The following is a 27,070-nucleotide window of genomic DNA, read 5'->3' as shown; positions in this document are numbered from 1 at the left end:
TATGGCTGATCATACACTTTCAGTATCCCACTCCCACTTTCTCTCCATACCCTTTGATCCCTTTAGCCGCAAGGGCCACATCCAGCTGCCTCTTGAACATATCTAATGAACTGGCCCCTTCAGCTTTCTGTGGTAGAGAACTCCAAAGGTTCATAACTCTCCGAGTGAAGAAATTCTTCCTCATCTCAGTCCTGAATGGCTTACTCCTTATTCTTAGACTGTGACCCCTAATTTTAGATTTCCCAAACATCAGGAACATTCTTCCTGCATATAGCCTGTCCAATCCCATCAGGATTTTATACGTTTCTATGAGATCCCCTCTCATTCTTCTAAATTCCAGTGAGTACAAGCCCAGTCGATCCAGTCTTTCTTCATATGTCAGCCCTGCCATTCTGGAAATCAGTCTGGTGAACCTTTGCTGGACTTCCTCAATAGCAAGAATGTCCTTCCTCAGACTAGGAGACCAAAGCTGCACACAATACTCAAGGTGTGGCCTCACCAAGGCCCTGTATAACTGCAGCAAGACACCCTTATTCCTAGACTCAAATCCTCTTGTTATGAAGGTCAGAATGCCATTAGCTTTCCTCACCGCCTGCTGTAACTGCATACCAACTTTCAGCGACTGTTCCACCATGACAACCAGGACACGTTGCAATTCCCCTTTTCCTAAACTGCCACCATTCAGATAATAATCTTCCTGTTTTTGCCCCCAAAGTGGATAACCTCACACTTTTCCCATTATATTGCATTTGCCCACTCAGCCAGCCTGTCCAAGTCACTGTGCAGCCTCTTAGCATCCTTCTCATAGCACACACTGCCACCCAGTTTTGTGTCATCTGCAAATTTGAAAATATTGCATTAAATTCCTTTGTCCAAATCATTAATGTATTAAATCATTAATTTCCTTTCCCTTCCATAGAGATATGTCTAGTAATTGATTCTTTTGAGCAAATGGGTGTGTGCTGAGCAGCGTAGGTCTATAGAGAATGCATTTCCTTATTGTAAAGGATAGCCTGTTCAAGAGATGGACTGGCAACCTTCGAGGAGCGGCGGTATAGTCTTAGTGTCACCTGCTGTAGTGTTTCTTCTGAGCTTTGAGTGATCAGCACCTGTACAATGGAAACTGTAGACATCTCACCCTAGGCACTATGATTCCAAAAAGGGATTTACCATTAGCACTGAGATCACGCCAGTTGTCTGAAAGTTCAGACAGATAGATTTGGCTCATCCTAATAAAAAAATCTGCACTTTCCCCAGTCATGTAACTGAACTGATTGAGCCTAAGGTTTTCAAACCCACAAAACTACCAAGAAGCCCATTTAAAATGTTGTTCACTTTCTGCATGCTTGATCATCAGCAGGCACACCTCTGACTCTTGTGTGCACCCACCAACTGAAATATTGCGACAGTGCACAATGACATTAAGACATGAGCCCGATGTCTTCTGCCATGATTTCATGCGCCTCCGGGTCAGGCGCGCCTGCCCAAGCAACGTAAAATTCTGGCCATTGTTTTGTTTGCTACAGGTTCAGAGGCTGGGAGCTGGGCGCTGTTGGACATTCACCAGGATCTGATGGTGGTCAGCTGTTCATCCCCTAACTGTCCGCCCACTTTGGTAAGAAGGCCTTTGGGTTAAATTGGACCATTACTATTTATCTTTTAAAGATGGTATGAAGGTTGAAATGTAACACATCACAGTGTAACTACAGACAGAACCTAAGTGTGGCTTAATAATGAGTCTGAAAATGTTAACCATGTATGTATTTTTACATATTCAAACTGATCATTTATTATCTAAAATAAGATCAAAACTGTAGCTGTTGCAGTACTTAATTGATTTCAGAAATTTTTATCCCTAATATCCACATTCATATTAGGCAAATCAGCTCAGTCATGCATCTGTATTGGCACAATTTTCCATATGTGCTGACAGATGTCAGCCCTAGGTTGAGCTTAGGTTCTTGGCTACAGCTTTCTTGTGCTGTACCTGAGCTTCTTTCAGTTCTCAGCTATGACAGACCTCACCTTAAGGAGTCCAAAAATTCAACAAAAAAAAGTACAAAACATTTCTAGAGGCTACTGGGCTCCAATAACTTGGTTCCAGACACCAGTGCCACGTGGTGTTTGCGACAATGGTGAGAAATACGTTGTGGTGCATCCCAAATTTGTGCAACAAACTTTTTTGTCTTTGTATCTCCATACATATATTTGCATTAATGAAGTAAGTCCACCATAAGCCAACTCTCCATTCCAGGCTGCTGCAATGTAAACTTTTGAATGGTTTTTCAGTTAGAAAGACGGGTAACCTCCACTCACCTGATGAAGGAGCAGCGCTCCAAAAGCTCGTGATTCCAAATAAACCTGTTGGACTTTAACCTGGTGTTATGAGACTTCTTACTGTGCCCACCCCAGTCCAATACCAGCATCTCCACATTACAGTTAAAAAGAAGTCACTGTTGTTGAGACAATGAAAAGGATGTATTACCAATGGCAATATCATATATCCCTGTATGCACAAATGCTTTGCAAAATTTGTACAATGCATTGTTTAGCCTGTTTAATATCATTGCATGCCAGAAATAATTCTTGAGCTCTGCAGAATTTGGGCAAGTCGCCATCGAAGGGACAACACTGCAGAGAAAAGTTTCCTGTCCTTTAGCACACCCTAACCTGCTAACAAAGCCATAGCAACACACATTTGACAGATCATAATGGACAACAATTGCTGAGTTGTGTAAAAGCTATTTTATTTCTGAAGAAAGTAGGTTTCCTGCCAGCTGCAGGCCAAGAGCAGGGGATCAACTGGGTGGCACTAGATGAAGTCAAACCATTGCCAGGAATAGACTGGAAAATCCTGACTGTTACACCTCCATTCGAACAGGCGAATCCTATATTCCGTAAGTGGCTTGCAATAATTTGCATTCCCATTCTGGCAGACCCTAATTCCAAGATTCTTTATGTTTCTATTAATGAGTCTTTTTCCTCTCTCTATTTTGGGTACCTGCTCATAGCTGTCCATAAATTTATTTCATTAAAATCGTTGTCATTTTTTTTCCAGTTTCTGCATTTGAATTGACTTGCACGCCAATTTCTTACCCATGCATAAATTGCTCGGAATTACATTTCTCCAAAAAAGGATTTGGAAGAGGAAACTAAATGTATTATCTCCAAATTTACAAATGTACAAAGTTGTGTGGGAGAGTGAGCTGTGAGCAGGATGCAGAGATGCTTCAACGTGATTTGGACAGGCTGAGTGAGTGGGCATAGGCATGGCAGATGCAGTATAAAGTGGGTAAATGTGAGGTTATCCACTTCGGTAGCAATATAGGAAGGCAGATTATTATTTGAATGGGTATAAATTGAGAGAGGTGGATACTCAGCGAGATCTTGGAGCCTTCGTGCATCAGCCGCTGAAAGTAAGCATGCAGGTATAGTAGGCAGTAAAGAAGACAAATGGTATGTTAGCCTTCATAGTGAGAGGATTTGAGTACAGGAATGGGGATGTTTTACTGCAATTGTACAGGTGCTGGGTGAGGCCAAACCTGGAGTATTGTGTGCAGTTTTGGTATCCTTATCTGAGGAAAGATGTCCTTGCTATAGAGGGAGTGCAGCAAAGGTTTACCAGGCTGATTCCTGGTGATGGCAGGTCTGCACATGAGGAGAAACTAAGTCGGTTAGGATTATATTTTTTGGATTTTAGAAGAGTGAGAGGGTATTTCATAGAAGCTTATAAAATTCTAACAGGATTAGACAGGTTAGATCCTGAAAGAATTTTCTCAATGTTGGGGGAGCCCAGAATTAGGGGGCATAGTTTGAAGATAAGGGGTAAACCTTTTAGAACTGAGGTGAGGAAAAATTTCTTCACCCAGTGGGTGGTGAATCTGTGGAATTCACTACTACAGAAAGTAGTTGAGGCCAAAATATTGTGTGATTTCAGGAAGAAATTAGATATAGCTCTAGGGGCCTACGGGATCAAGGGATATAGGGGGAAGGTGGGATAAGGATATTGAATTTGATGATCATAATGAATGGCAGAGTAGGCTCAAAGGGCCAAATGGCCTACTCCTGCTTCTATTTTCTATGTTTTTATGATTGAGATTGAGCTCTGTCATGCTAGGGTTTGCCTCAATCATGGTTTGCTGATGCTGGATTGTCAGAAACTGATTAATGTGCGGTTAGAGCTCAGGTACTGATTTACTTCCCACCAGAACAAAAAGTCAATTGTGACCTCCCATGTGTTCACAGTCAAAGTGTTTTCAATTTGAGAAATAGGGAGACATGGGATACCAGGAGTTACCTAGAAATGAGCTCAGAATTATTTCATAACATCCACATTATTTTGTTTTATTGTAACTGTGCTTTTTCTTTCTTGATTTGCTGATAGCTGGTCTTCAGTTTGAAAGTATCTTACTCATACCCGAGCAGAAAAAGGAAGTCAAACCTCCACTTGTTGTAATCCCACATGGTGAGTAGCAGAATATTCTACGCTTTGCTTTAGAAAATGTGCATGAAAGGAAATGGGTAAAATGTGTTTAACATTTGTTTCTAAGTTAAATAGGAGCTGTTTTTCGGGCATTGGGGAGAAACTTTGTTGAACTTCCTTACAATTAAGTTTAAAGTTTACTGATTTAGTGTCACAAGTAGGCTTACACTAACACTGCAATGAAGTTACTGTGAAAAATCCCCTAGTCATCACACTACAGCGCCTGTTTGGGTACACTGAGGGAGAATTTAGCATGGCCAATGCACCTAACCAGCACGTTTTACGGACTGTGGGAGAAAAATAGAGCACCTGGAAGAAATCCACACAGACATGGGGAGAATGTGCAGACTCTGCACAAACAGTGACCAAAGCTGGGAATTGAACCTGGCTCCCTGGCGCTGTGAGGCAGCAGTGCTAACCACTGTGCCACTATTCCACCTGGTAATAAGGCAAATTATAGCTGGAAGAAACACCTGCACATGTTCCATACTTCAAGTTCTTCCTCCATTTAAATTAAGCCTGAAGGTTAAAGATTATAAGAAGCAGTACAGATTTTATTAACATTTACATTTGGGTATTTTTAAACTATAGAAGTCTTGATGGATTTGTCTGTTAGCTCTCTGAGAAGTAAAAGTTTTATTTAATTCATTCACGAGATGTGAGCATTGGCAAGGTAAAGCCAGCATTTATGGCCTATTCATGTTAACATATATCTTGATGCCAGCTCTGTATGCTTTGTTCTGCAGGGGGACCTAATTCAGTCTTTGTTGCCAGTTGGATGTTGCTGCCTGTTGCTCTTTGTAAGCTGGGATATACAGTGCTGCTCGGTTAGTATCAGATTTGGTAATTCTGTTTTTGACAATTTTCTCCCCTACTCCACTTTGTATCCATTTTGGACGTGATCCCAGGTCAGCCAATCATTCTACAATACCTTATCCAAAACATAATTGATCCGGGGGGCTATATGGCTGAATCCGGTCTTATCCTTATTCAGCAACTGCACAAAAGGGTCAGTCAGTAACATAAACCTGGTTCAGTTTTCCTTTTTTACATTAGGGGCCCTTAGGACATTTAAATTAGAGGTATATCTTTGCTCTCTGGGATGATTCCAGAGTACAGGTTGGACATTAAAAATATGCCACCCTCAGGACTGAGACCGTATTGGATTTTGGATTTTCCTGGATTTTGGACAATAAAATCTGGTAGCCTATCGTAGGCCAATTTCAATAAGTGTTACATGAAATAAATCACAGCAAAGAATAAATATGTGTGCACACAGTTTGAAAAAGAATAAACAATATATTTTAATATTGTGAAAAAAGAGAATACATAATGCACACATAAAGTTTGTAAAAAAAAATTTATACTTGTCAAATATTCTTCTTGCTTCCAAAGTAAGATGCACAAAAATGGGCACTGGATCATTTACATCAGGTTGGATGTTCGTGTTGAGGGAATGCTTGAGGGAGAGGGCTCACACGGGATGTGTGGGTTGATGATAGGCCAGCAATAGGATTTTCCAGCCTGAAAGTTGCAGTTGAAGTCAGGTCAATAGCACTCTGCTGGGATGCATTGTGAAAGAAATTAGCTGATTTTAATTTGCTTCGTAAACCTAAGCTTATCTTTGATTAGCTTTTCTTGAACCTTGTAAATATTTTTATTTCTTGCTCTGATATGAAGCTACGTTGCCCCAGGGCATTAATTAAATCTTCACACACATTTATATCTTTATCTATGGGCACTTTCACAATTTGATCACCAGTGTCATCGTCATCATTCTCACTGTTTTTTCATTTCATCTGGATGTAAAACAATTTCTACAATTTCACCATCAGTAAGTGTGTGAACAACAGGCGAATCATTGTGCTCATAACTTCTTCAACAGCGTGTTCGTCCAATGATTGAGACAACCCTTTCTCATAATTCTGAAATAATTTCCTTCTCAATGGACACATGAAGTCCTCAAAATCAGCATCAGCATTTTCATCAGCATCAAGGATAGTTGCTGGCAACAGATTGTACCAAGCATTAATCGTGGTATCTTCAGTCACTTGGTTCAGCATGTGCAGCAGACCAGATGGCACCCTTCATTGAAAAATCTTTTTGGAACTTTTGTATCCACAGCACTAAGCATATGTCTCATAATTTTGTCTCCTGCTTGGACTTCAGGGAGCTTAAAACTTCTTGTTGCTTAGCAGTATCAATGATTGTTATGTTCAGGGGCAAATATTTGCAGTACACAGTGTCTTTCACAAGAGGCTCAACATCAGGATGTGCTGAGCAATTGTCAAGCAGCAACAATATTTTGCGCTTTTCATCACTTTTCAGACTTAGAATGAGCGTAAGCCTCAGGAAAGAAAGTGCTTCTTCAAACAGCCCAAACAAATTTGCATTGTTATTCATGATCTCAGGTTAGCGTAATAATGACCTGGAAATATTATTACCCTGCTTGAAACATCATTCACACTGACTTTTTCCAATATACATCAGCTTGCACTTGTTTGTCTCCGCCACATTAGCACAGTAAGCCTATCTTTTCTGTCTTTTAACCTGTTGGTGCCTGCTCATTAACTGTTGTTAAGATTTTTCTTGATATGTGATGCCAAAACAGGGATGTTTTATCGGCATTATCGATTTGTTCATCAGTAAGGTTTTCATCAGCAATTAACTTGGCAAACTCATCTATGTAATTTTCAGCTGCCTCGTGATATGCTAAGGCTTTATCTCCACATACATTTGATTAACCATCCTGAATGTACTTGTCTGGAGCTGAAATTTTCAGCTTTTCATGGAAAATCTTGGCTTGCTTAATCAACATCTGCCAGTCAATGGCACTCTCTAACTCTTCCTCTGTCACATTCACACCACCTTCACTCTGTCTAAACTTTCACATTTACACATAGTTATTCATTTCTTTCTGAGCGTCAATTTCAGCATTAAACTTTGTAATCTGATCTTTCTCTGAAATCTGAAACGGTGGAGGTACCCACCCATACTCCTCACTCAGCTTTTGCACTGATGCGCCACTATCTAATTTCTGCTGTAATTCCACTTTCTTAGCTTATAGACATAGATTACGCTTCATTTTTTCAGTATTACTTATGGGCCTATGACCTTTTTGACATGACTGCAATGGTAAAAGACACAGGACATCACAAAATGATACTGGTATAGCAACAGCACTAATCTTGCGTGAGTGGAAGCCGGGCGGTTCAGCCGAAACTGAGTTGGCTGAAGTCGAGGGTCATTCAGGTGGACTCGGAACAGACTGGCTACCACTGTAGACAAATGGTGAAGCTGATAACCAGCCCAGTGCAACACCAAGAATGAGCACCTAGCCAAATTGTCCCAGTGTTTGAGCAATAAGTCTAAAATTCATTAAACTTCTAATATCAAAAAGAATATTTTCAAATATAACAGTTTTTTTGAACTACCGGATTTTGGACATACCACCTGTAGTGGATAGTTTTGTTAGAGGAGGATGAGGCCTGATCATGCTTGATTTAATTTGATTTTATTATTGTCACATGTATTGGTGTGCAGTGAAAAGTTTTGTTTTTTGCACACTATACAGACAAAGCATACTGTTCATAGAGTACATAGGGGTTTGATATGGTCCAGCTAGATCTCGTGTAGGATGACTTTATCAGTTGCCCTCCAGATCAATCCCAAGTCTGCACCACTGTGAGTTGACCATACTAAGGCAATGACCAGGATGGAAGTAGGTCTTTCTGGATACAAGCATATTAACAGTGGAAGTGTTGCGATAGTTTAGCATATCACTGGCTACAGAAGTTTCATGATGAATGGAAAGCCAAACGTTTGACATTTGGATGATTTTGAATGACATTTATTCCAGAAATAGATGAAGAGGAAATGGTGTTGGAAGGTGATATGAAGGTGTATGTGACAAAGGAAACGGGGAAGTGACTGGAGATGACCTTACCAAAAATTGAGAGCATGGAAGTAGAGAGGTCCCGAGAGATAGCAAGCTCAAGGAGGTGGCCTTAAATATGAGTAGGAGAGGGCAATGAATTTGAAGAAGAAATTTATGAGGTACACAGATGAAGGTCAACATCATCAGGGTGATGTGATAGTCTTCTTTTAGTATGAATATATATATGCGTTTTTATGTTGAAGGGGATGTTTACAAATTTAGCTCTATTCTGGAGGCAGTCAGTGTGTGGAAAACATTCAGCTCAAATGCTGGGAGAACAGAATAATTACTCATGGGGAAGCGAAGGTGGAGTGGTATTATCATTAGACTATTAATCCAGAAACTCAGCTAGTGTTCTGGGGACCCGGGTTTGATTCCCACAACAGCAGAGGTTGGAATTTGAATTCAATAAAACAAATATGGAACCTAAGAATCTACTGATGATCATGAAAACATTGTCAATTGTTGGAAAAACCCATCTGGTTCACTAATGTCCTTTAGGGAAGGAAATCTGCCATCCTTACCAGGTCTGGGCCACATGTGACTCCAGAGTCGCAGCAATGTGGTTGTCTCTCAACTGCCCTCCCAAGGGCAACTAGGGATGGGCAATAATAGAGCTAATAGATTTTTGTTAATGGATGGAGAGTTCCCCTAGGGTTTTGGTTAAAGGAATGGAATGTGGGTTTAGGTATGCAAGGTCATGTGATGATATCATAGAATCATAGAAACCCTACAGTGCAGAAGGAGGCCATTCGGCCCATCGAGTCTGCACCGACCACTATCCCACCCAGGCCCTATCCCCACATATTTTACCTGCTAATCCCTCTAACCTACACATCCCAGGACTCTAAGGGGCAATTTTTTAACCTGGCCAATCAACCTAACCCGCACATCTTTGGACTGTGGGAGGAAACCGGAGCACCCGGAGGAAACCCACGCAGACACGAGGAGAATGTGCAAACTCCACACAGACAGTGACCCGAGCCGGGAATCGAACCCAGGACCCTGGAGCTGTGAAGCAGCAGTGCTAACCACTGTGCTACCGTGCCGCCCCGATATGGTTAATGGGAGGAGCTAGTCTGTAACAGAATGAAACAGCTTTTCAGGTCTGGCTGGGGTTTTGTTTTGAAGACTGGTGTTCTAGAAGCTGCGCTGAAACTCATTTTCTTTCTAAAAGCTTCAAGACTGTCTACACTCATTATAGAAAGCATATTTATAGTTGCTAACTGCATTTAAAGTGGCACTGTAAGCCTTTAAAAGGAATGTTGCATATTTGGAACTGAAACATTGACAAGTTAAAAATTAAAGTTGTTTCCATTCATTTTTAAATATTGTTCAACTGTTGATTGTTGAGCTGCTTCATTTGTTAGAGTTATAGTTAAACTGTGTTAATAAAGTTTGTTTTACTATAAAGTATCCCTAATATATCAGTGGAATTACTCCTGGAGCCAAGCACCCATTTCTCACATTTATGCCAAAATAAAAACAAAGAAAATTACAGCACAGGAACAGGCCCTTCGGCCCTCTAAGCCTGCACCGACCATGCTGCCCGACTTAACTAAAAACCCCTACTCTTCCAGGGACTGTATCCCTCTATTCCCATCCTATTCATGAACTTGTCAAGATGCCCCTTAAAAGTCACTACCGTATCCGCTTCCACTACCTTCCTCGGCAACGAGTTCCAGGCACCCACTACTCTCTGTGTAAAAAATCTGCCTCGTACAACTCCTTTAAACCTTGCCCCTCACACCTTAAACCTATGCCCCCTAGTAATTGACTCTTCCACCCTGGGAAAAAACTTCTGACTGCCCACTCTGTCCATGCCTCTCATAATCATGTAGATTTCTATCAGGTCTCCCCTCAACCTCCATCACTCCAGTGAGGACAAACCAAGTTTCTCCAACCTCTCCTCATAGCTAATGCCCTCCAAATCAGGCAACATCCTGGTAAATCTTTTCTATACCCTCTCCAAAACCTCCACATCCTTCTGGTAGTGTGGCGACCCGAATTGAACACTATATTCCAAGTGCAGCCTAACTAAGGTTCTATAAAGCTGCAATATGACTTGCCAATTTTTAAACTCAATGCCCCGGCCGATGAAGGCAAGCATGCCGTATGCCTTCTTGACTACCTTCTCCACCTGCATTGCCACTTTCAGTGACCTGTGTACCTGTACACCCAGATAGATCCCTTTGCCTATCAATACTCTTAAGGGTTCTGCCATTTACTGTATATTTTCTATCTGTATTAGACCTTCCAAAATGCATTATCTTACATTTGTCTGGATTAAACTCCATCTGCCATCTCTCCGCCCAAGTCTCCAACTGATCCTCTGATGGTCCTCATCGCTATCCGCAAACCTTTGTGTCGTCCGCAAACTTACTAATCAATCCTCCAAATCATTTATATATATATATATATATATATTACAAACAGCAAAGGTCCCAGCACCGAACCCTGAGGAACACCACTTGTCACAGCCCTCTATTCAGAAACACACCCTTCTGTCTTCTTTGACCAGCCAGTTTTGTATCCACCTTGCTAGCTCACCTCTGATCCCATGCGACTTCACCTTTTGCACCAGTCTGCCATGAGGGACCTTGTCAAAGGCCTTACTGAAGTCCATGTAGACAACATCCACTGCCCTACCCTCATCAATCATCTTCGTCACTTCCTCGAAAAACCCGATCAAATTCGTGAGACACAACCTCCCTTTCACAAAACCATGTTACCTCTCACTAATACGCCCACTTATTTCCAAGTGGGAATAAATCCTGTCTCGAAGAATCCTCTCCAATAATTTTCCTACCACTGATGTAAGGCCCACTGGCCTGTAATTACCTGGATTATTCTTGCTACCCTTCTTAAACAAAGGAACAACATTGACTATTCTCCAATCCTCTGGGACCTCCCCTGTATGTGGAGATGCCGGCGTTGGACTGGGGTAAACACAACACCAGGTTAAAGTCCAACAGGTTTATTTAGTAGCAAAAGCCACACAAGCTTTCGGAGCTCCAAGCCCCTTCTTCAGGTGAGTGAAGAACCTGAAGAAGGGGCTTGGAGCTCCGAAAGCTTGTGTGGCTTTTGCTACCAAATAAACCTGTTGGACTTTAACCTGGTGTTGTTAAACTTCTTACTGTGACCTCCCCTGTAGCCAGTGAGGATACAAAGATTTCTCTCAAGGCCCCAGCAATTTCCTCCCTTGCCTCTCTCAAGTATTCTGGGGTATATCCCATCAGACCCTGGGAACTTGTTTACCTTAATGTTTCTCAAGAACCCTAATACCTCCTTTTTGATCTCAACATGGCTCAAACTATCTACACATCCTTTCCCAGACTCATCATCCACCAACTCCTGTTTGGTGAATACTGACGCAAAGTACTCATTTAATACCTCGCCCATTTCCTCTGGCTCCACGCATAGATTCCCTCCCTTGTCCTTGAGTGGGCCAACCTTCATCCTGGCTACCCTCTTGCTCTTTATATATGTATAAAAAGCCTTGGGATTTTCCTTAATCCTGCTGGCCAATGCTTTTTCATGACCCCTTTTAACCCTTCTTACTCCTTGCTTAAGTTTCTTTCTACTTTCCTTGTATTCCACACTTGCTTCGTGTGTTCCCAGCTTCCTAGCTTTGACAAATGCTTCCTTTTTCTCTTTGACTAGGCTCACAATATCTCCCGTCACCCAAGGTTCCCAAAACTTGCCATACTTATCCTTCATCCTTACAGGAATGTGCTGGTCCTGATTCCTTATCAACTTACACTTGAAAGCTTCCCACATGCCAGATGTTGATTTGCCTTCAAACATCTGCCCCAATCTACATTCTTCAGTTCCTGCCTAATATTGTTGTAATTAGCCTTCCCCAATTTAGCACCTTAACTTGAGGACCACATTTATCTTTATCCATCAGTATCTTAAAGCTTACTGAATTGTGGTCACTGTTCCTGAACTGCTCCCCTACTGAAACATCAACAATAGAAAAATTGTTGGGATCTAGTCTGGCGTCCTAATATAATTTGGGGTTCTGATCCAGCACCCTAACAATGAGGAGTTGCTTTATATCAAGACTAAGGAAGGAAAGAATAGCTAAACTAGGGTTGGGCTGTAAGATGATAGGTAACTACCCTATGACTATAGGTTGGACAAAAATCTGTAATCTAGATGTGCTCTGCATTGATATTCATGCAGTTCTCCAACATTAACATTCCACTTGCCTTACAACCTATCCAAGTTGTTTCTGACTACAGTTAAACTATTATTGTAGGAAATCCTTACTACATATAATTCTAATTGACTGTCTAGCCCACGGAAGTAAGTTATTTGCTTGGACTTATTGTGAGACCCTTGAGAAATCTTATGTAACCTTCCATTGTGCTACCATGAAACCTAATTCTGATGGGATTTATTTTGCAGTGAACTACCGTGGGTCCAGTGGCTTTGGGCAAGATAGTATCCGCTCACTGCCTGGTAACATAGGAAGTCAAGATGTGAAGGATGTACAAGTAAGGAGATAGTCAACAGCTTACATGTGAGTTTATGACACAGGAATAACACTGCAGAAGAGTTTCAGCTCTGGCAAAATATATAGGTGTGGTGCCCAATAAATACTAAAATGGGAAAACACAAAACCCTTTACATTGTTTCAGTGAGTGAAGCTGACCCAGTTACTTTACTTTATTCATGTGTTACTTTGTAGCATTGTTGTTCAACATGTAAGTGCAGTCTGTCAAATTGTAGCTCCTTTCCCATGATTTAACAGTTAAACAGAAACATTATAAGAGTATTACCCTCCTGCACCCCATGAGGAGAAGTAGAAATTTTCATTTGCTTGCTCATTGCCTGCTTAGAGACCACTCACGACAATTCTTAAGAATTAGATGGAAAGCATGGAGCCCAAGGCTTGTCTGTAAGTGGCTGTTATTGTAAGAGAGCAGACTAACATTTTTCACTGCATCTGAAGAGTGCAGTACCTTCCAGCATGATATTTCCCAGTCAATCATATGACTGGATATCTGATAACGTTGTTGTTTTCCTTCCTCAAGCATTTCTATTAATAGTTGGCTCCAAGAATTCTAGTTGTTGACTGTATAGCTATTGGCAGTAAGATAAGATTTTATTTGCATCATAGAAATCATAGAAACCTTACAGTGCAGAAGGAGGCCATTCGGCCCATCAGGTCTGCACCGACAATCCCACCAGGCCCTATCCCCGTAACCCCACATATTTAACCCACTAATCCCTCTAACCTATGCATCCAGGGACACTAAAGGGCAATTTAGCATAGCCAGTGCACCTAACCTGCACATCTTTGGACTGTGGGAGGAAACCGGAGCACCCGGAGGAAGCCCACGCAGACACGGGGAGAATGTGCAAACTCCACACAGACAGTGACCCAAGCTGGGAATCGAACCCAAGTCCCTGGAGCTGTGAGGCAGCAGTGCAAACCACTGTGCCACTGTGCCGTCCACCTATAGCCACCATGTGGGTATAAGAGGGGAGTGGTCTAAATTCCAAATTAGAGTGGTGTGGCACAAGCAATGTGTTTTATTCTGTAGTACAATTACATTATCTTCAGTTAATTTGAATTTAAATTCTAGAATGTGTCAACCCACCGGATGCCAGGAGATTGACACACAGCAGCTATTGTTCCAGACGACTTGCAACTAATTCACAGAATTGCTACCCAATTAATTGTCTTCAACCTTTCCTTTGCATGGGGTTATTGAAAAATTAATGGAGTCTGTGGATTAACTGAGATTCAAGTGCTGGAGAATATTTCTTGAAATTTTATTTGTACCACAAGTTGATTTGTTCCTGCCAATTCTTTGGTCATTAAAACTAGATTCTTGCATGTACAAAGGAACATATCATTCTCCTGCCATGTTGTTATAGATTCTACTTGAGGTCTCAGGTTTGAACTATATTTGCTAACCTCATGTTGCACTGCAGGGAGACTGCTATAGGAGAGACCTAATGCCCTGGTCGGGAGTTCCCACTCCTGACCACTGTGCAGTGACAGTACAGAAAGTGAAGTGAATGTGTGTCCAATCAACCCAGGGGTTACTAAATTAGAAGCCTTCTTGATAGTTCATACTTTATCCAGCGATTATCTCATCCATACAGATTAGAAAGATCCCATTTTTGATCCTCTGTATCCGCTAGGCAATTGTAGGACTGGTACAGTAGCACTTGGTGGGTTGACCACCATCTATTGACTTCTGTTGGACCTATACTTGAGGAGCATCAGTTTAGAACATGGTTGGGCTAGCTCTTTATGACTTAATTGTCTATCAACACTCATTGTCAAGCTTTGCAAATGAATAATGGCCACTTTGGTGAGTTCTGGAGGGGAGGGTCATGGAGAGTAACGATGAACTTTTACAACATCTAAAGGAGAGGGGCTGCATGGTGACACAGTGGTTAGCACTGCTGCCTCACAATGCCAGGGACTCAGGTTCAATTCCTGGTTTGGGTCACTGTCTGTATGGAGTCCGCACATTCTTCTCGTGTCTGTGTGGGTTTCCGGTTTTCTTCGAAAGACGTGCTGGTTAGGTGCATTGGCCATGCTAAATTCTCCCTCAGTGTACCTGAACAGGCGCCGGAGTGTGGCGACTAGGGGATTTTCACAGTAACTTCATTGCAATGTGTTGTGCCTGCCGCACAGTCTGTTTTAACCCTTATACGATGGACAAAGAATTGCAAGTAGACTTCTTGTTAGTACAACCAATATTTATTTAAAACACACAATCAATAATCACTCACCCAATCAACAATAAGTTATCTTACAGAAAATACTAAAGTTCAAGTCCAATACAAGACCTTGACTTAACTTTGTGTGACTGGCAAGTACCCAAGCAGATATTGGCCTTTATCTATGCGCTGGTCTCAGTCGTCCTCTGTGTAGTCTTGTCCTTTGGTCTGGTCTGGCACTCTGGCTCTGGTCTTCCTTCCTTCTCGGGTGTGGTGGCTCTCCTCGTGCTGGTTGTTGTTGGTGACGGTCACCGTTGTTGTAGCTCATTTGTGGGGTCAGAGAGAGAGCTGCTGTTGTGCAGAAGGTTTTATCCCTCCCTGGTTTCGTGATTCTGGGCGGTCTCCTGATTCTTGTCAATCAATCGATCAGGGCTTGATCACCCTGATCGATAAGAGTCCAATCAGGTGCTGCCACACCGATCTCTGGATGTGTACCCAACGGCCAAGCCTGTAGGTGCTGGAGGCACATAGGTCACATACTTCCCTCCCAAGTAAGGGGTTAAGGTAAACAAGTATGTTTGACCAGAAAGTGCCCATTATCTTTGGGATGGCCTATTTCCTGTGTATTCACCCGTCTGAGTTGCAGCCTGTTTATCTCTGTCTTTTAGGCTGCAGCCTGTCGTTTTAGTTCTTGCCCCAGAGTGCTTTACAAATCGCCATTTTAGGTGGCCCGTTTGGCCACAAGTGTTAATGTAAGCCTACTTGTGACACTAATAAATAAACTTCAATTAAAAACTTAAACTTAAAGAATTTCAGTGAGATGCATTGCAGATGTCATGCTTTTTCCTTTATGGTGTTCTTAATTTGGCAATTAAGCTTTAAAATTGAGTACATTGTAGATTATTAAAATCAAAATATGCAAATACATGGGGTGGAGAGGAGAGCTTTAGCATCTGCACTAACAATGAAATTGGCATAAAGCTCTTTGGTAGAATCATAGAATCCCTACAGTGTAGAAGGAAGCCATTCGGCCCATCAAGCCTGCACTGACAACAATGCCACCCAGTCCCTATCTCCATAACCCCTGTATTTACCCTGCTAGCCCCCCTAATTTACACATCTTGGGACACAAAGGGGCAATTTAGCATAGCCAATCAATCTAACCCACACATCTTTGGACTGTGGGAGGAAACCGGAGCAGCCGGAGGGAATCCACGCAGACACGGGGAGAATGTGCAAACTCCACAAAGATTGTCACCTGAGGCCGGAATTGAACTCGGATCTCTGGCTCTGTGAGGCAGCAGTGCTAACCACTGTGCCACCATGCCGCCACCAATGCTGGCTTCGATCACAATCTGCTTGTAAAAAAGCTTAGTCTTTTACGAAGAAACCAGAACCAATGCCTTGTAACCAAATCATGTAATATTGCAATGCTCACAAACCAACAATTCCAGCTTGGATGTGGGAATTAAAATTGCATAGATTCAAAAAGAAACTCTCTTCAATGTTACTTACACCTTTGGCTAAAGGTATTTGGTTGGTTGATAGAGACCTTGTCCTCTCGAAGAATTGCAAAAGAAATCAGCCATGCACATCAATCAGAGTTTGAGCGGAGTATTACAGTGAGCTGCTAGTGAGTGAATTCTCCAGCACAATGTCCATTTTTGTACTGCTGCTCCAAAATCTTCACTTCTATTTCAGTATGCTGTCGAAAGTGTTTTAAAAGAAGGGTGTGTGGATTCTGACAAGGTGTTGCTGATTGGTGGCTCACATGGAGGCTTGATTGGCTGTCATCTGATCAGCCAATATCCTGGTTTCTACAAAGCCTTTGCGACAAGGAATCCTGTCATTAATCTGGTTTCCAAGCTGGGGACAACAGACATTCCTGACCAGTGAGTGCAAGCTTTCCTTCCTGTATTCAGCATGTTTTAAAATAATATACTTCAGATTTTGTTTCCAGGGGTGGCAGGAGTAAAGGATGCGTCCCTTAAGAGATTTCTGCTCTGGTAATGAATAGGACTCTGGGTGGGACTTTACGGCCTCGCTTGTCCCGAAACCGTAAAATCAAACCTGAGGACAAACAGACTTTTCCATGTTCCGCCCCTCGCCTGCTTTGATTCCTATGGTGGGGAGGGCGGTAAAATTCCAGCCACTACCTTTCGCTTCCATGACCGAGATTTCATTCCAGCCCAATGCCTCTTTCTGTTGGATCTAAGGAGCTTCCTCTGTGAATTGAACTTAAACAAGTTACAACATAGTTTAGATGGTTGTACGCTCATAGCATTAAATTGTCCTAAATTGGCAATCTAACACAATGGAATCATAAGGGAGATGTCACATTGGTGCTGTTCTCATTTTGAAGCTAAGGTAAATTGTTGGAGCAGTGCAAGCTTAACTGGCTGCATCTGACCTGACTTATAACTCTTCAATGTTAACACCACTAGCATGTGAATGAAATTGAAAACCTTTAATTTAAAAAAGTACAAAAAGTCCTTTTATTTTGTCATACATGCAAGAAGAAAATGAACCTGTCACTAGTAAATAGTGGCTAAAGCATTTCCTCACCTAATTGACTTGTTATATTTATAACCACTGTATATTGGATTGTTGAGACCATAAGTTATGATTTTACTGAAATATTTTCAATTTACATTGTTTTCTTTAAATTTGTTACCATGCATTGTATCATTTGAGGTCTTGTTAAGTATGCTTGGATGTTTAAATGTTTTGTAACTCTTTTAGTGTAAAACCAAATTATTTTAACTTTGTTCATCCAATCATGACATGTCCATATGGCAAGGGAAGAGCATTCATTTTAAAATACAAAATCAAACAGAAATGCTGCAAATACTCAGCAGGTCTGGCAGCATCTGTGGAGAGAGAAACAGGTAACATTTTGTGTGGAATATGACTCTTCAATGGAACTCCCTTTCATCTTCTATCCCCAAATGGACATTGATGCATTTGAGGAGATCCGGTGTAGAATGACAGGGATGATTTGGGAACTTGTGGTTCCAAGTTACAAAGAAGATTTACATAGCTGAACTTTTCATTAAGGACATTGGGAATGGGCAGGTCTTCAGTGATGAGAGACAGTTGATCTAGATGTAAGCAGCCCATTTGACTTGGACTAGGTGCACAGACCTTGAACAAACATAGAATTTAGAAGAAACTACACACAAATGTCTTGTTTGATTAACTTTGGATAGGGTAGTATTAATGATGCGACATTTGGGGTATACCTTTTTTCTCTTTCTTTCTCTTTAGCCCTTCCTTCAGGGATAGGGACCATTACATTATGAACATTACAATGTTTCTTTAGGCATGATTACCCAATTGGAGAAACTCATACCTGTGTGTTATTTGATCCACAAACCCAAATGGAATAAATATTGTCCAAGGCATCCCTAAAGAGTATCTTCTCTTTGCAGGGCTTGCAGTGGTTGACTTTCATTATGGCGCATTTAGAGATTAACCATTGGGAGTTTGGATTTGTTTCATTAAGCAGCTTTAAAATCTTCAAATGAGGCCAAATATTGCCTCAGAAAACCACTATTTGACTTCCATGTAGATCACTCCAACCGATGGCACACCACAAAAGAATTCCCAAGCTCTGCACAACTGAGTATGTCTATTGCTTTCTAATAATTGAATACTGGACTCCCTGGAGAAAAGGGGTCTGTAATCAATTATTACAATAACTTTAATTTGCCTGGGGTGAATGTCTTCAGTTTCTAGCACTTTTGTCAACTCCATTATTGTTAGTTGATTGCATTTCTACTGTTCTTCCTAAATACTTCAAATCAGTGCAAGATGCTGTTCTCTAATACTGTCTGTGCATTTTTTAAAAAGTGGATGGGATTAATTTTTCCAGAAATACTCCTGTATCAGTTCAGTAACTTTATTAAATTGAATCCTGGCTATGCTCAGAGCCACCATACTGGTGGCACAATGGCACAGTGCACTGCAGCAATGAACACCCCAACTCAACAGTGGCATAATATCAAATTGTTTCCAAATCGAGACCACAGTCACAGTACAAAATTTAAGTATTGTTGAAAAAAAGAGACATGTCAAAGCTTTTCATCTTGCACTCATCAGGACACTTTGCAAGAATCCTGATATAAGGGAGCAACAACAATTTCAATTTATATTGTAAAAGAAGAAAGTGCTGATTGGTTGGCAAGTAGACAGGTAGAGGTGTTGCCGTGGCAATGCACCAGTTGGCTGACAATTAACTGCTCAGCATTGTTTAAAATTTAAATCAGGCAGTTTGACCCTGATAAACATAGAAAATAGGTACTGGAGTAGGCCATTCAGCCCTTCAAGCCTGCACCACCATTCAATATGATCATGCACTTTCAGTATCCCATTCCTACTTTCTCTTCATACCCCTTGATTCCTTTAGCCACAAGGGCCACATCCAGCTTCCTCTTGAACATTATCTAATGAACTGGCCCCAAGAGCTTTCTGTGGTAGAGAATTCCACAGGTTCACAACTCTCTGAGTGAAGAGGTTCTTCCTCATCTCAGTCCTGAATGGCTTACCCCTTATTCTTAGTTCTGGACTTTCCCCAACATCGGGAACATTCTTCCTGCATCTAGCCTGTCCAGTCCCATCAGGATTTTATATATTTCTATGAATCCCCTCTCATTCTCCTAAATTCCAGTGAGTACAAGCCCAGTTGATCCAGTCTTTCTTCATATGTCAGTCCATTTGTCAGTGCAGGAAGATTTTGGTGTAAAATGCATGGAACAATAAATCCCCCAAAAAATGGAAATTCTGATTAAATCTAGTGTTGTGATTCTTGTTATGCTTTCCTCAACAGTACCATGGTGCAGGCTGGCTTTGATTTTGCCCCCGACCAGTTGCCGACTCCCTCTCTGCTCACAGCACTGCTGAGCAAATCACCTATCATTAATGTATCTCAGGTAAGAAGTAAACTGTTGTATTTGTTGCAAATAATACAAGAGCATGGATCCAAGCCTTATCAGAACTGAGTACAGCTTGTTTCAGTGATTTCCTTGTTTGTGGCATGATGCTGCTGTGTGCTATCTCACTGTGGCCTGGCTGTGACTGAACCTAAAACACCATCCAGCCACTACGCCCTCCTCCTCCCTCCCACCACCCTGCTCCAACTCTAATTTTAACAAAGTGAGATACTGATCACAAATAGGCCATCCATGGAAAACAAGCCAAATATACAGAAGGCATGTTCTGAAGGGGAAAAAGAATGCATGTCCTTCTTTCACACTACTGGCAGCAAGATAACAGGACCCTGCAAACAAGCTAAATGTGGTGACAAAGTGAAATGATGTGGTAGTTTTAAATCTGTGTCAATTGATGTGAATGCTGTTTGAATTATAGGGGAAGCTAACTGTACCTGTAAGCATTTATCTGTATGAAACAGATGGAACTCTGTGGATAAATGCCTAACCAAGGTGGTACCTCTTTATCTTTACATATTGACAGACGAATGGAGACTTGATGGTGTATGCAACAGGAGGTTAATTTGAGGCCATTATTGTGTGTGAATGATGCAGCATATTCCACACACAAAATCCCAGAGAGGGCAAGCCATCAATAGTCATCTTTCCATCACTTTTGAAATCATAGTTATTCTCATACTGACTGACAGACATTCATTAAAATATTCCTGTATTTTTTTAGTTAAGCTACCTCTGGCCATGATCCTAGATTTAGAAGTAGGATCGAGTTTGATTGATTTTCTACATAGCTTCTCCTGAGGCAACATCACACATGCACTCGACTGAAAATCAAAATGTGCAATGTGGACCAAAGCCAATTTAAATTATCTATAAAATCACATTTACTTTATCCTTTGTCACCATCTTCTGTGCATCTCTCCTACTGAGGGCTCCTTATTACTTGACCAAAGAGCAGATGGCAGTGCGGCTTGGGGGAAATCATTAGGTTTTCGGTTTGAGCAAAATTAGCGTCAAAGGAAATTCCTTCCTGGGAATTGCATTTCAATCTTATTAAATGAAGTTATGTATCTCTTTGGGGTATGTAATACATGTATTACATTTGTTTTCTCAGGTGAAAACTTCAGTTTTAATAATGTTGGGTGAAAAAGACAAACGCGTTCATCCAACACAAGGTCTTGAGTTCTACCGTGCGCTAAGAGCCAGACATATTCCTGTGCGGTAAGTTCAGTACAAGTAAGTTAAATAGTGGGACATGTGATGTTCTTGGGGCTCACAAAACTGCTGACAGGGTGGTAAAGGACTTGTCCTCATTTTAAACCTGCAGCAATGGACTCTTTTTACCAGCCAGGAAACCCAAAGCTATGAATGCTTTGCCCACACATTAAGCCAATGTCTATGAACATTTTGCCCAGCTATTAACCCTAGCCATCAATGCCCAAAGCCAATAGCACTTTGCCCACATGTTTAGCCCTTCGAGTGATCCAGTACACAGGAGGTTGTCATAATCTCACAAGTCCAATAGAAAAATTATTTCCTAATGAACCATCTTGTGACAAGTGATTCAACTAATCATTCCTGTATTAACTCTCAACTTTTAGTCGTCATGTTTATATTTTTAATACATGCTACATTCCAATGAGGATTTAGCAAGGGGTTTAGTCAGAGGAGGAGAGGCATAGTAAAATTCAGTGTGGTCAGGGGCATAAAATAGGGAGTAATGGCTTGGTCACCAGTTATCTATCCCACTCAATTGTTACTTCAATTGAAGGTAATGAAGAGGAATATTGGGTGGGAGTTATAACACACAACTGATCTGCCGCAGTCCATTTTGTACCTCTGGTGAAATTGAAGTTTACCCCTACAAGGTCTGACTGAGACAGCACTGCAGTGAATTTCATTTTATATTCTTATTTTAAATTAATACCTCCTACACTTTAGATCTTCATTTGTGTCCCACTATTACACAACCAAGCAAAAGGTTGAGTAACTTCATTTGTAGAGTTTAGTCAAGTGACACTTGGCAAACCTTAGTTAAAACTGTTCATAAACCAGCCATCAGGGATTGTGTGATTATGGTGTTACCAGTTCACTATCTCATTTTGTTCCTCTTCCAATTTGGGAAATCTATTCTCTCTGTTTGGCTGAGCCTGGAAACTCACAGGACTAATCATTAGAAAAGAGCCTGTGTCCTTGCAACTTACGGTAGAGCACACTGGTCCACTCAGCAACGAGAATGGGTCTTTCTCTGTATTACTCAAGATCAATGATAGTTTGAGTGGTGAGGAACCACAAATGAGGACTGTGTTGAGAAGGGCCTTACGAGTGGATGCACTTTTGTGGTTGGAATTTTTGATAGCCCAGCACCTCGGATTTAAAACCAAGCAAGATTTTTTTGTGATAAACATCTTGTTTTCACTGTCAGTGGGACCTGTTTTAAAATAAAATGCCCAGACTGCTAGTATTTCCACCTCTCCCATCTTGGAGCTGAGCCCACATTCTTTTCCTCCGTGCCCACTCAAAGTTAAAGAAACATGAATAGGTGAGCCAAAAGACTGTTTATAAACTCTTTTTTAAGCATGCATACAGATAAGGGCATGGCATTAGTGAGTTCAATCAAATCTTATGAATGAATCACACATTTGATTTCCTTTGTGTTCTTATGCTGGCAGGTGTGCTAATAGTACATTAGTTTTGTAGATTTGTAGTTATTGAGTTTATGGCCTATGGGGGAGGGCAAGAGACGCAGCAGCCGGATATTTTTGTACTCACTGTTGCAATAACTATACATCCCATGTATCTACAAAGGACAAACATTGCTTGGATTCTGATGAAAGTAAAAAGTGTCATCACAGTGAAAGTATGTAAATGTCATTGAATGAACCCAGGACATTACTCTCTGAGCAAATTTCATCATCTCTGAGGCTTGCAGTGGGGTTCCAGTCATTTATATCCATAATGGCCTATTGAAGAACAAGCGCCTCATTAAATCACAATCAAGTGCTAAGGAAAAAAATAAAACCCCAAACTGTTCTTTGTCAATGCCGTCATAGAGAAGCACCATTGGTTTGCAATTGACTGTTAATAATTCCTGATACTGACTAGCCATTACAAAGTAAAGGACTTGGATCTTAATTTAAGGTGGTATATGAGTAGTGAAGTTGTACCATGATCGTCTTATAATTGGAAGATCCTGTTGATGAAACTTTCTCCTTATCTATGTTATATGAGGTGAAGAATAACATGTGACCAAATCCTCAATCTTAACCTCTCTCGGGATTAACGAGAGTACAAGATCCCAGGTATTTGTTAGCATGGGCATTTTTAACTCTCAGACCTCATTTTAACATGGGATCTGTGAAAATATTCAACTGATAAATATGTTAGAATATCCCCCTTGTATAGCAGTATGTTTGTGTTGTACTCTTCAGTCACAGCTCAGTTTGATGGGAACTATTACCTCATGGGTTTGTGTCTTTAGCTCCCTTCTCTGCTCATGGATTTTCTGATCTTGACTATACTGGGATAAGAACCCTGATTGAAAATCAAAATGAGGGGCTTCCTTAAAGAAGGTGATCATCTCTGAGGCTGCTCTTAAGCATCCTGCATTGTCCAATTGGCAAGCTCCTGTAAAATGATGGCACACCAAAACAAAAAAGATATGAAATTGAAAGGAGTTCCTCTGCACAAGAAATAAAATACTTGAACTTTTTTCCTCAGGTTATTGTGGTATCCTGATGACTGCCACTCGCTCTCCAAAGTTGGCACTGAAGCTGATATGTTCATGAATATTGCTTTGTGGTTTGACTTTGTGTTGGACATTACTAAAGCAGCTTGAGACGTTTGGAAGACAATTCACCTCAATTTGAATGTGTGTGCATCTAATTTTAGTCAGCAATGCGAAGGTGTCAACAAATGGTTTTGTTTCACTGCATGGTAAGGCTGCACATCCCCGTGCCTTGATATAAAATTCTTTCAAGTATTAGATTAATTCAGTGATAACACCCTTTCCTCTGAAACAATGATTATGGATTTATATGCCACTCTAGAATTCAAGCAGATAATCTAAGCTGACATTTGTGTGATAGCGTGTGAGTAGAGCTTTGTTAGAGGTGCCCTCTTTGCATGCAATGTTAAATAGAGGTTTATCAGCCATTCAGGTGCATTGAAATTATCCCAAGCCATTATTTGAATATGATCAAGAAGTTCTACTTGTGTCCTTGCCAACATTTCTCCCTCAGCCATAATCAGCAAAGAAATGATCTGATCATTTGCTATTTTGAGGGACCTAGCTGTGCATGTGTTGTCTGCAACGTTTTCCTACAAACGGTGATTAACCTCAGATGAAACTTATTGGCTGTGAAACACTTTGGGACATTTTGAGAATGTTAAAGGTGCTATATAAATGCACGGTCTCCCTTGTCTTTATAAATCTGCAAGTTTCAAAGATGTTATGTCAAGTTTTTGACTGTGGTTGACTCATCCTGTTACCACCCTATTTTGGATGAATGGATCAGATTAGCATCGATATTCAAGACCCAGATTAGATTGCAGAATAAAAATACTCTTCCTTACTGACCGCAATCAACATGCTACGTTCATGTAGTACAGAGCAGTTTTCCAAAACTCGAGATGTAGTGCATGGTGTTGAATCAGTGGAAATTCTAACCTGCATTACAACTGATGACTGTACTTAAAGTTAGAACTCATTGGAAAAGAGTTTGTTTTTCCACAGTTGATTCCTGACCTTTGTACAAAGATGTTTTTTCAATGTATGATGTTGTATCTTGCACATGGACAATGTAAATGGAGATAAGATCAGATTTTTTATTTTTATTCATGCACTTTAATTTTTCATTATAATTACTATAATGTTATGAGTCAACGATCAAAGATATCAATGAAAATTTGGACGTTCCAATTTAGAGTCTTGCATTGTCTGGGCCAGATCCATCTCTCTGACAATCTTGGCATTGATGATTTTGTTCCAGTCAATCGTCGTGTGTGTAAATGGCAACTGGCGCCGAAGACCCTTGAGCAGCGAATCCAGCTTTTGATAATTGTCCATCAGGCCAAGCTGGAGGGAGACCAAGAGGAAGAGGATTTTCGTTTGCTGCTCAGAATAGAATATATTTCACTTTTATCATTGCAAAGTTTCAAGCTGTCCAGCACTTTGACCCAGTAATGATGCAAAAATGGTAAAGCGGCATGGTGGCACAGTGGTTAGCACTGCTGCCTCACAGCAACAGGGACCTGGGTTCAATTCCAGCCTCAGGTCACTGTCTGTGGAGTTTGCACGTTCTCCCCATGTCTGCGTGTGTTTCTTCCGGTTTCTCCCCACAGTCCAAAGACGTATGGGTTAGATTGATTGGCCATGCTAAATTGACCCTAGTGTCAGGGGATTAGCAGGGTAAATATATGGGGTTACGGAAATAGGGCCTGGGTGGTCGGTGCAGACTAGATGGGCCGAATGGCCTCCTTCTGCACCGTAGGGATTCTATGAACTACAATGATTTTCAGCTATAATGTGCCTTAATAAAAAAAATCAAAGCTGCATCTGAATAATGGAAGCCTCGCAGTTTTAAGTTGTTGAGATGCTCCAGTCCCTCTTGATGCTATTTGGACTTTTGGAACTGTGAAGAAAAACTGAAGTTATCAAATGTATGTGAATAAACAGTTGCTCTTTTTGGCAAGGTTATTGCTTTCATACTTTGTTGGGCTTCTGCCTTCAAGAAGCAAAGCACTTCTTTGGGGAGGAGATGATTTGTGCATCATCACTTGGATGATGCTACTTGCAAATGAGTTAATCAGTGCATCTATCCATTTATATCACTGTGTCCTACCTCTCTGGGCAAATTAAGAAAGGCTTTGTCATAAAGACCGTGATCCTTTTCCAATTTTAATTTTCAAATCTTGTTGTTAGGAGGATATGTGCCAGTCAGGAAGGATGGAGCCAATCTATGGGGTCAGATATAAACTGTAACAAGTTAGCTTGAGCTGTTCAGCACCTGGATAATGCTGACTGGCTAAAATTGAAAGAATAACAGATTCATAAAGGGTGCACACCTGCAACATTGTCACCTGCCTTTTCTTTTTGCAGATACTAGGAATTTCCAGAAATTTGCATTTTTAATACTAATTGGTCAGCTGGCTCAAATTTGACTGGCAGCCATCCAGAACGACTTCATCAGATGTAATTACTTTCAGTCCTTCTCTGGTTGTGGGCGTCGCTGGAAAGGCTGGCATTTTTTTTGCTCATCCCTAGTTGTCCTTGAGGAGCTGTTGCTGGCCCACCTTTCCTGAACAGCTGCAGTCAGTGTGGGGAAGGTATTGGTACAGTGCTGCTAAATAAGGAGTTCCAGCATTTTGACCCAGTAATGATGCAGAAATGTTAATATAGTCGCTTCTCGGTCTTTTGGCTAAGATCAAGTGTAGTATGGATCGCCTGCACTTGGTTGAGGTCATTAGGTTACGCTGAGGCTTCATGTGTTTCATATGAAGCAATTTTTAAAAGCGGCATCTCGGCCTTTTGGCTAAGATGCAAATGAGCCCAAGTCTTGGAGGAGGAACCTCCCCCTTCTCCAATCAGCTTGGCTCATGTAGATCAGGCCCAGGACAGGGTGGTTTGGTCGCTTGCCCTGTCTTGTCAGCCTGGATCTGAAATGTCTCAACTTGTTAATATAGTCTGCACGTTCTCCTGTGGTTGTCCCACTCCAAAACAGGTACATTGTTTTAGATAGTGTGGAGGAGTGTGCCTCTCCAGGGGTAAGACACAGTGACCAGGTCACTGGCACACAGTCAGGCTCTGTGGCCCGGAAAGGGAAGAGAGGGGTTAGGAGAGCGATAGTGGTGGGGGATGCGTCAGTTAGAGGGACAGACAGGCGATTCTGTGGGGGCGAACGGGACTCCAGGATGGTAGTCTGCCTACCTGGTGCTGGGGTCACGGATGTCTCCGAGCGGATAGGAGGCATTTTAAAAGGGGAAGATAAAGAAACGGATGTCATTATACACATT

General features: G+C 41.3%; 2 protein-coding genes across 3 annotated transcripts in view; one reads left to right on the top strand and one right to left on the bottom strand.

Moving 5' to 3' along the window:
• LOC144491514 (acylamino-acid-releasing enzyme-like) overlaps positions 1-25,745 on the top strand; it is a 61,896-nt gene extending 36,151 nt beyond the window's left edge. For both annotated transcript variants that reach the window (XM_078209422.1, XM_078209423.1), the window contains 9 exons: positions 1,527-1,615; positions 2,759-2,897; positions 4,385-4,465; positions 5,230-5,310; positions 12,834-12,922; positions 16,812-17,002; positions 19,939-20,041; positions 21,171-21,277; positions 23,777-25,745. In XM_078209422.1, the coding sequence (XP_078065548.1) occupies positions 1,527-1,615; positions 2,759-2,897; positions 4,385-4,465; positions 5,230-5,310; positions 12,834-12,922; positions 16,812-17,002; positions 19,939-20,041; positions 21,171-21,277; positions 23,777-23,894 (998 nt within the window). In that variant the 3' untranslated portion in view covers positions 23,895-25,745. The remainder of the gene's footprint in view (positions 1-1,526; positions 1,616-2,758; positions 2,898-4,384; positions 4,466-5,229; positions 5,311-12,833; positions 12,923-16,811; positions 17,003-19,938; positions 20,042-21,170; positions 21,278-23,776) is intronic.
• A 298-nt stretch (positions 25,746-26,043) lies between these two features.
• The window catches only part of LOC144491855 (F-actin-capping protein subunit alpha-2-like), a 41,348-nt gene continuing 40,321 nt past the window's right edge, over positions 26,044-27,070 (bottom strand). The window contains exon 10 of the mRNA XM_078210146.1: positions 26,044-26,082. Coding sequence (XP_078066272.1) covers positions 26,044-26,082 — 39 coding nt within the window. The remainder of the gene's footprint in view (positions 26,083-27,070) is intronic.

This window comes from Mustelus asterias, chromosome 3 (assembly GCF_964213995.1).
Source record: "Mustelus asterias chromosome 3, sMusAst1.hap1.1, whole genome shotgun sequence".
NCBI classification, from domain to species: Eukaryota; Metazoa; Chordata; class Chondrichthyes; order Carcharhiniformes; family Triakidae; genus Mustelus; species Mustelus asterias.
This window is presented reverse-complemented; position numbering and strand designations above follow the sequence as displayed.